This window comes from Boleophthalmus pectinirostris, unplaced genomic scaffold (genome assembly GCF_026225935.1).
Source record: "Boleophthalmus pectinirostris isolate CB_2022bp ecotype Guang Dong unplaced genomic scaffold, ASM2622593v1 HiC_scaffold_22, whole genome shotgun sequence".
Lineage (NCBI taxonomy): Eukaryota > Metazoa > Chordata > Actinopteri > Gobiiformes > Gobiidae > Boleophthalmus > Boleophthalmus pectinirostris.
The window spans coordinates 21251592-21262026 of record NW_026571190.1 but is presented as its reverse complement, the minus strand read 5'-3'; the positions used below and the strand labels follow the sequence as shown (position 1 = coordinate 21262026).

General features: G+C 35.3%; 1 protein-coding gene across 1 annotated transcript; it reads right to left on the bottom strand.

The window, feature by feature from the left end:
- Positions 1 to 1621: 1621 nt before the first annotated feature.
- On the bottom strand, positions 1622 to 9354 carry LOC110166212 (uncharacterized). Its single transcript, XM_020931433.2, has 6 exons — positions 9037 to 9354; positions 8098 to 8966; positions 3870 to 3896; positions 3159 to 3177; positions 2985 to 3011; positions 1622 to 2914 (listed from the first exon to the last, which is right to left on the bottom strand). The coding sequence occupies exons 1-6, from the start codon at positions 9110 to 9112 to the stop codon at positions 1905 to 1907; spliced, it is 2028 nt and encodes a 675-aa protein (XP_020787092.2). The 5' UTR covers positions 9113 to 9354; the 3' UTR covers positions 1622 to 1904.
- Positions 9355 to 10435: the final 1081 nt, after the last annotated feature.

Below are 10435 nucleotides of genomic sequence, written 5' to 3'. Positions count from 1 at the left end.
TTTCGACGGGACAGCCCATTTCAACAGAACACTGTAAAGCACTGTTGGCGCCCTGTCGTCCATGCTGCTTTGTTACAGAGGGGAACCCTCAGGCCTTCAAGGTATTCAGTGAAGGCCCAAGAAAAAATATTGAATACATTTTTGTACTACTAATATAATTTTAAAAAAAATGTATTCAGTGAGTAATAAACACTACACTAGTAATAATTTCTAGATCATTGTTATAAACTTGGACTGATATTTCTTGGGAAACAAGGGGTTAATATAATGGAATGGAAATGGACCAATCACATTTTTTCTTCCAATACGCCCCCTGGGACGTAGCTCGGAGCTTGCGGAGGCTATGGAGCCTGCAACCGGGCCAGAGCTCCGCGAAGGCTGCCGTGGAACTGAATATTGCAGACCTACATTCAGATTGTGACAAGGCAACCCCCTCAAAATTTTTTGCGACCCACCTGAGGGTCGCAACCCAGGCTTCGGGGAACAATGCTATAGATCAGACATGTCCGAACTATGGTCCGTGGGCCAAATGCGGCCCCCAGACAAATTTTTCTTGACCCTCAGGTTTCCAGGTGAATTGGCCCAAATGACCTTCCAGCAATTAAAAATTTACTTTTTACCTCAAGTTTTTTGAAAATCTACCTTGATAAAGCAAATATTTTTTATTTAGTTTTAAGGATCTAAGCATGAATAAAGACTGATGGCTCATTCTAATGTGTTAAATCTGCACATATTTTTAATTATTCTCTGTATTGAGCATCAGTCTATGGCCCTCGATCAGCCCTCTGCTTCATCTGCGTTTAGATTTGTGGCCCTTCATGAAAAAAGTTTGGACACCCCTGCTATAGATGTATCATGTAGATGAAAATGTATTGTGTTTTGTGTGTGATTTATGGCATTTGTCTTGATGGTAATGTTGTTGTTGAATTGTATTTTAGAGGATAATTATAATGATGAATTTGGTAAGTGTACATTTTAGAGGATATTGATTACAGTGAATCTGAGTATTTTTTGAAGATAATGATGTAATTTGAAATCTTGTATTTATGGAAATTAAAATAAATAAATGTTGATTGTTTTAAATGTTTTATGTTTAATTGGATAGTGGTTATTTTAATGAGTCACTGTTACTGATGAAATGTTGTTGTTAGAGTTGGTCTAATGTAAATAGTTTCTTTAATGTATATTGTACCTGCCCAAAGACCGCAGATGGAAAGTAGCTTGTAGCTAAATCTGGAACAGAGCATATTTTCTCTCTGAGATTCATGTTTCTGTGCACTGTCCTTGTCTTATACACAACATTATGATAATTAAATAAATAAACACTTTTTTTTTTTGTATTTTCATAACCGTCATCTAGTGTGATCAGATGCCACAGATTGGCTGCCTTTCTTTCTTCAGTCTGCCCCATGGCAGCTGTGGCTATAATAAGCGTCATCTAGTGTGGAGTGACCAATACATTAATATTGAAACATAAATCTCCTGTGAGAATACAATGGATATGGATAATTATTGTTTTATTAGTATATTAAATGGGTCTGAGTAGGCAAACTTAATCTATTTATCATGTATCATATAGTTGCTGCCAAACAGGATTGGAAAAATTTACAGACCAAAATGATTATCTCAATGAAGTCTTTATTGTCTCCAAGTGGAAGAAATTAATCTTGGACCTGAAAGGCCACAGTAAAGTAGACAGCTGACAATCACCATAAACTTCATTCATTCTTCACCCTGTAGGATACCCATACATTATGGCAGAGGTACATATTTAAAGGAAAAAAGATGTATTCGTGTATAACATGTCTCTAAAAAGCTCAAAGTTGAGTTATTATTAACAGATTTATAAAGAGAGAGAGCATTTGTATTAATCGGTCAACTTATCTCTTAATAATATTTCAGCTTTACCCAAATAAACTATAAAGGCAATCCCATTCCCAGTCTTGAGAGAACCCAAGAGCTGTACCTATAGCTGTCAACACATAAGACGAGGTCAAATACCCCCCTGTGAGAAACCCCAAAACCGAAATGGCTATGATTTTGCATTGTTCATTTTTATGCTTAATTTTTTCCTTTTCAAATCGTTTTTGCCAGTCCTTCATGTTCTCCCAGAATCGCCTTTCCTCTTCTTCCCTCTTCTTCCTCTCCTCTTTAAATTGCTTCTCTGCTTCTTCGCTCTTCTTCCTCTCCTCCTCTCTGATCCACTCTTGCTCTTCCTCAAACTTCTTTCTCTCCTCCTCTCTGATCCACTCTTCCTCTTCCTGCTTCTTCCTCTTCTCTTCCTCTTCAGCGCGTTTCCTTTCCTCCTCAAGTTTCCTCTGAGCTCTCTTGTACATCTCATTCGTGTAGTGCTGTCCTCCATTTTCCTTCACCATCTTCTCAATCTTCTTTAGGAGTTCCCTGACCTGGGTTCTGTCTTGAATCTTGTTGTTAAATGCATGGTATCTTCCTCCACACTGATGTTTCAGACGACGTAGGTGCTCACTCTCACTGATGTATTCATGCAAAGTCTTGTCCTCCAGAAGGTCTGTGTGAGTGAACAGTAGTATTGTGTACATTGAGGCATCAGAACCAAAATTATCTTCAATCCACTTCACAGCTGCTCTCTCCTCTTCTGTGAATCTGGCTTTTACATTTATCACTAACACAATTGCATGAGGTCCAGGAACAGACTTAACAACAATACAGTCCTCAATGTCTGTTTTCAGTTCCTCGTTGGTTTTCTTGGTGTCAAAAAGCCCTGGTGTATCCACAACAGTAATGAGCCTACCGCTGTCTTCACTCTCAGCTTTATCACAGGTGTTGGTCACAGACTCAGCCGATACTGCAGTTTTAAAAACTTTCTTGCCCAGAATGATGTTTCCAGATGTACTTTTTCCTGATCCTGTTTTGCCGACCAAAATGATCCTCAGCTCTTAAGACAAGAGAGAAGTTTAGACCATTAAAGATTCTCAGTCAAATCAAATCAACAACAATTTACCTACCTGTAGGATTTGTGTCTTGAACACAGGCTGCAATCCGGAAAAGCAAGAGAAAAGCTGGTATCCCGATGCAAAACATCTTACAGTTTTATCTGTTTATTATGAATATATTGTATAGGGCACAAAAGCACCGATCCTATTGTCTTCCTCCTTGGTAAGTCATGAGAAGACTGTTACCTGCTGACGTGAGGCGCTCCTATGAAGGGATCCGGAATATCAACCCTAGTTTATATCATAGCAGCTGTGAATTGAAGTGCAGTAACAAAAATGGATTATCAATTATTAAAAGGCTTAACAGAATACTGTCCTAAATGTTAAGAACCAAAAAAGAAAAAAGAAAGTTTGATCTGAATTTTAAATCTATTTTTATTTTCGATGGCGTGGACAAGAAACACAGTTTCGTTTAGCTGAAAACGTAACCGAGAAATAGTGATGGAATAATGGCACCATCTAGTGGCTGTGGCTTTTTTCTTTTTTGTTTAGTTAACTTATCTTAATACAGCCAATAAAATGCGTTATTATGTATAGCCTATTATTAGATATTATTATATTACAAATATAAATGAATTGACAAATACACACTTTAAAATATCATTTTCAGTCTCTTCAGATTCAACCATTTTGGCACAAGCTCCAGTCAAAACAAGCAAAGTGAAAACGGTAATACTGGCTTGAAACTTTTTTTTTTTTCTCCCAGTAAAGTCACTTGGTTGTGAGTATAGAGAAGCATAAACCTCTTAGGTATTTTGAAGTCAGTGCCAAAGCTTTTCTTGATATTTCTTTTCTTTCTGTTTTGCCGACCAAAATGATCCTCAGCTCTTAAGACAAGAGAAAAGTTTAGACCATTAAAGATTCTCAGTCAAGTCTGATCAAAAATAATTTACGTACCTGTAGGATTTCTGTCTTGAACACAGGCTGCAATCCGGAAAAGCAAGAGAAAAGCTGATATCCAGATGTAAAACATCTTGCAGTTTTATCTTTTATTGTGAGTATATTATAGGGCATAAAAACACCAATCTATTGCCCACTTTGGTAAGTCATGAGAAGACTGTTTAACCTGAGACCTTTTCAACTAAATTGTGGTTATGAAGGTATCCAGACTATCAAAGTTCATATGCTAGCAGCTGTGAATTTAAGTGAAGTCTGTGTAGTTCCTTGGTTGTGAGTATAGAGAAACATAAACCTCTTAGGTATTTTGAAGTCAGTGCCAAAGCTTGTCTTGATATATCTGATGATGATCTTTTGAAATTACTTATTAGCTATTTTTATTCCACGTGGTTTTGGACACCATTGCTTATATTCACTAATGTTTTATCATCATGTAAATACAATGTTCTCTAGTCACTCAATATTTTACTATTAAGAAGCAAGTTTAAAGAAACAGGACAAACGCTCCTCAATTTTCTCAGTTCAGAATATTTTTTCATGGCTTCTGTAAACTCCCTTAGACAAGTCTATCTGGTAAAGCTTCTTGAGTGAAGTGAATAGAAGTGACTTTTTTCAGCTTCAAATTGAGGAATACGTTTTGTTTTTTTTTTGTTTTGTTTTTTTCAGTTTTTTAGTTTTTTACACATCTACACATCATTTACACATTACACATCTACTACTACAGATCTAAGGAGTATTTATAGGCTATGCTTTATCACTGAACTTCATATCATAGTAAAAATCCCATTACTTAACACTTTTGGATGAGCCCTGAATCAGTGAAATAAGTTGAATGAATGAATCTTCCATCTTGAAGCACTGTATGAAAATTGCCTAAGTCACATTTTATTTTACTTGGGCAAAATAAGTCACACTCTTGTTTTAGGCAATTATCATAAAGAGGCATTATCACATGATTTACTCAAATGAGAGCGTTGGCAATTTTACCATAGGTGGCCAGCAGGGGGAGGAGAGGATTAAGGCAAAAAAAAAAAAAAAAAAAAAAAAAAAAAAGTCAATTTTGAAAAAAAAAAACCAAAAAAAAAAAACAACACTAAGGCGATTATTTTAGGAAGGTGTTGATATGAAAGATCTATAGTACAGTAGGTATTCATGTTTTAAAGTGGTGTATTAGTTTGTCACAGCCAAATGTATTCACTACTTATTTATATACAAAATAAAAAATAAAATACCACACATGTTTGTTGTTACCATCTGCTCAGCGAAGAAACAAAACTTAAACAAAAATAAAGAGAAGTGAGTGGTAGCATCATCCAGTGGCATTGAGCTGAGTGTGACCTAGTGTTTGCATTACTTTTTATTATGTGTAGCTAAATAATCAATATAGAACAGATGCCTGAATTGTTATTACTCTATCATGCTAGAAAACAAGAGCTTGTTTATTTAGAGTTTTTCCAAATGGATTTTAGACAGTTGTAGTTTTGTATTTTATTGTGAATATATTGTATAGGAGACAAAAACACTGATATTCCTCCTTGATCATGAGATTGCTGTGTTACCTGTTGAAGTGAGGTGTGGCTATGAAAATATCGGGAATATCAACCCTAGTTCATATCAGCTTTTTAAATGTATTTATAATTATGAGGGAGAGGAAAAGACGATACCAGTTTCATTTAGCTGAAAACACAATTACTAGAGCAATAGTGATAGAGTAATGATGCAATCAGTGGTGGGTTATTTAAATGAATGTATCAATTTCTTTTTTGTTTTGTTAACATGTTCATACATAAAATAAATGCTGTATAATGATGTGATAGATATAATTTGATATTATTTGTTTATTACTAATATTACCCTAAAAGAAAACATGTTCATAGATGCAAAAGTTTTTAACAAATAAGACATGCATGTATTGATATTTGCCACTGATGTCATCAACTTTCTCTGGGGGTGTGAGCACTGCTCTATCTGAGGACTGTTAAACTTAAATTTGAGCTTTGTTTTAACACAATATGACCTCACACAGTCACTCTCACCTTTTTAGATGAAATTCAAACTCCTAAACACTACCATGAACACTTGTATTGATCCCAGGCTCCTGAAAATTAGTTGTTAAAATCCATTTTGTATTTTTTCTTCAAGTTTCAGACCATCTGAAAACGTAGGCTGTGTTTGCAAATGTGTGCATTGTGTCACCATGATAAGTGCTGAACATTCCACCATAGAGATACATGCAGAACACCCCCAGTGCGATGTCACTGCAAAGTCTCAATATGGTGGAATCTTCAGCAGTAACTATGGTGATCCAATACATACATTAGCAAACAGGGGCTTAAATCTGTTTCCACTTTTGAAAATAAGGTAAGCTATGCTTTTAGCTTCACCTAAATACAATATATGAATTTAGGCACTATTATTTAAAGGCGTATTGGAATATTGTCAAGAGCCAAAGAAAACAGGCGTCATCTAAAACTTTGTAAAGCTGTTTATATTTGTGAGGGAGAGGACAAGACAAAAAACATAACCAGCTATGCAGGGCAACAGTGGTGATGGCTTTTTTTTCTTCTTTTTTCTTTCTTTCTTTTAATAAAATACATAACATTATGATAAATAAATAGGAACTTTTGGAATTTGACAGGCCTACTGTGTATTTATTACAAGAATCACGCAATTCCCAACTGTAATTTGGAAAGTTATTATTACTAAGACTGGGAATCACAGGGTCCCTGACAATTTGATACATAATACATGGCTCATGATACGATATTATCACCGTATGGTGATACATGCTATAATCAACATACTGTTGCACACAATACACCTATTTTTATTCTCAAAACAGTGAATATGTCAAGTGTATTGTATTCCTTCCGTTAAATAAGCAATAAAATTGTAGCACTAACCAAAAATTTTTTAAAACTTACCCAAAAAGACTCTCGGCTATATACTGATATAGCTGCCTACAAATTTAGTATCATGATATATTGACATTTCAGTATATCATGATATGATATTTTGATATTTTTGCACACCCCTAGTTATTATTATTGCATGATTAATCAAGTGAGTCCCAAATACCAAAACCAAAAACTTGTTAATTTTAGTGTGAATATTTGTGATTGAAAGAAATAATAGGCTACTATATCATTGAATTACATGTTGGACTTGTGTTGAAGAGATTGATTATGATATAGTTTCAGCACAAACAATAAAAATGAGAGAGTAACAGATATGATTTGGATGTCTGGGAGTGAACTGGTAGACTAAGCACCTACAATATTTGAAATGTTTGTTCATGCTGTAGAGTGATTGCGTAATTGTTTGTGTTTTAATAAAAGTCACTTAATAATAATCCAAAGAAAGTGGTGACTTTCCATCTTAAAATACTCCAGAGAATGACTTTCAGAGAAATGAAAGTCATTCTCTTGAAGGGTATGGAAGGGAGGATAATAATGAATAATCAATAACGCACACACCAGAGTCTTCTGGATTCACACCTTCTAATAAACTTGAACGCGCTCAGTCTGTATATGAGCATGTTTGTTTCCTATTGATGTGCTCATCAAAACAGTTCCCCTATTTTCAAAATGTTGTCCAACAAACTCAAAAGCTTGGATTATTTATTTCTCTATTTGATTTTTAAGTCTTCTGGTGTCTTTTATATTTTATACTGTAATATATACTGTACACAGTGCCGACATGTAGACTAATTATGATAACATTTATTAATTCTGGTTTGATTTCTGTGGAAAACATCTGTTGTCTGTGAGAAATTACATTAATATGGTTTATTATTGTTTTTATTTCTTTTTATATTTTTCAATAGTCTATTAAATGTACTGAATTTTGTGTCTGGACAAACTGAAGCTCTAGTATTGTCCCATATATTTATATTTAAATAGTGTCTCCTCGCATTGTGTAGACCAAAATAATTACATTACAGAACAGTTTTGATTGTCTTTATTTATCTTTAACAAAGGGCACAGTACAATGACTTTCACCATAAACTTCATACATAACAATTTTCACTGCAGGGCATCCATTCATGATGACATAATGAGGCACAAATCAAAAGATCCATTTGCATATTTACATTGATTGTAGTTCAGTCTCTGAAAAGCTTAAGTTATTATTTTTATTGAGTTATTATTACACACAGAAACGCTAAATTTGTTTGCAGTACTGTATGTGAAAAAGAGAAACAGAATTAGTAATAATCAGTCATCTAACTTAGCCCAAGTAAACTAGAAACACAGTCACTATAAGAAACCCCTAGAGCTGCACCTGCACCTGCCAACACGTAAGAGGAGAAAAAATACCCCCCTGTAAGAAGACCCAGAGCCGAAGCAGTCATTATTTGACAAGATTCTTTGATCTTTCTCTCCTTCTCCTTCCTTCTGATCTGCTCTTGCTCAATCTCCTTTCTGATTTGCTCTTTCTCTTCCTGCTTCTTCCTCTTCTCTTCCTCTTCAGCGCGTTTCCTTTCCTCCTCAAGTTTCCTCTGAGCTCTCTTGTACATCTCATTCGTGTAGTGCTGTCCTCCATTTTCCTTCACCATCTTCTCAATCTTCTTTAGGAGTTCCCTGACCTGGGTTCTGTCTTGAGTCTTGTTGTTAAATGCATGGTATCTTCCTCCACACTGATGTTTCAGACGACGTAGGTGCTCACTCTCACTGATGTATTCATCCAAAGTCTTGTCCTCCAGCAGGTCTGTGTGAGTGAACAGTAGTATTGTGTGCATTGAGGCATCAGAACCAAAATTATTTTCAATCCACTTCACAGCTGCTCTCTCCTCTTCTGTGAATCTGGCTTTTACATTTATCACTAACACAATTGCATGAGGTCCAGGAACAGACTTAACAACAATACAGTCCTCGATGTCTGTTTTCAGTTCCTCGTTGGTTTTCTTGGTGTCAAAAAGCCCTGGTGTATCCACAACAGTAATGAGCCTACCGCTGTCTTCACTCTCAGCTTTATCACAGGTGTTGGTCACAGACTCAGCCGATACTTCACTTTTAAAAACATTCTTGCCCAGAATGATGTTTCCAGATGTACTTTTTCCTGATCCTGTTTTGCCGACCAAAATGATCCTCAGCTCTTAAGACAAGAGAGAAGTTTAGACCATTAAAGATTCTCAGTCAAATCAAATCAACAACAATTTACCTACCTGTAGGATTTGTGTCTTGAACACAGGCTGCAATCCGGAAAAGCAAGAGAAAAGCTGGTATCCCGATGCAAAACATCTTACAGTTTTATCTGTTTATTATGAATATATTGTATAGGGCACAAAAGCACCGATCCTATTGTCTTCCTCCTTGGTAAGTCATGAGAAGACTGTTACCTGCTGACGTGAGGCGCTCCTATGAAGGGATCCGGAATATCAACCCTAGTTTATATCATAGCAGCTGTGAATTGAAGTGCAGTAACAAAAATGGATTATCAATTATTAAAAGGCTTAACAGAATACTGTCCTAAATGTTAAGAACCAAAAAGAAAAAAAGAAAGTTTGATCTGAATTTTAAATCTATTTTTATTTTCGATGGCGTGGACAAGAAACACAGTTTCGTTTAGCTGAAAACGTAACCGAGAAATAGTGATGGAATAATGGCACCATCTCGTGGCTTTGGCTTTTTTCTTTTTTGTTTAGTTAACTTATCTTAATACACCCTGCAGTGACTATTTGTCAAAGAAAAGTAACACACAAAGGCGGTGAGCAAATTCAGAACTAAACATAACTCAGATAATCACTTTTGGGCACCATGGGTATGTGGTTTACGCAGTACAAATCAATGTCCATGACCAGAGCTGATTTTCCAAGATTTATTTTCCAGTTTTTTGGGAAGCAACAAGGGATACATGTTGAAGGCCTGCTCCTGCTGCCTCTCCTCTTGACTGGTAAAAAACCACAGGCCCACCCAGGTGCACTCTGGTCTACGTGAACCACCCTCTTTTATCCCCTAGGTGACCCAAATTAAACCAAAAACAAAAGAAGTGCTAATGTAAATAATACCAACTTAGACTAAGAAATTGGCAAGAATAATATTAACATAGCAAAAATATATTATGCAAATTAACAAAATTAAATTAGTAAGCTAATTAACAAACAAAAATAATAAACTAATTTTAGAATCAACTAAATAAGCAAATAAAATACTTTATTATGTATAGATATTATTCTATTACACATACAGATGAATGGACAAATACACACTTTAAAATATCATGAAGTCACTTGGTTGTGAGAATAGAGAAACATAAACCTCTTAGGTATTTTTGAAGTCAATGCCAAAGCTTTTCTTGATTGAAATTATTTATTAGTTGTTTTTATTCCTGTGGTTTTGGACACCATTGCTTCTATTCACTAATGTGTTATCATCACAAAAATAAACAGAAGTGAGTGGCAGCACTATCCAGTGGCATTGAGCTGAGTGTGACCTAGTGTTTGCATTACTTTTATTATTATAATCAATATTGAACAGACCTCTGAATTGTTGTATCATTCTTGAAAACAAGAGGGCTGTTTATTTTGTTGTAAAAGTGCTTGATGAAAATAATGAATAGGCCTA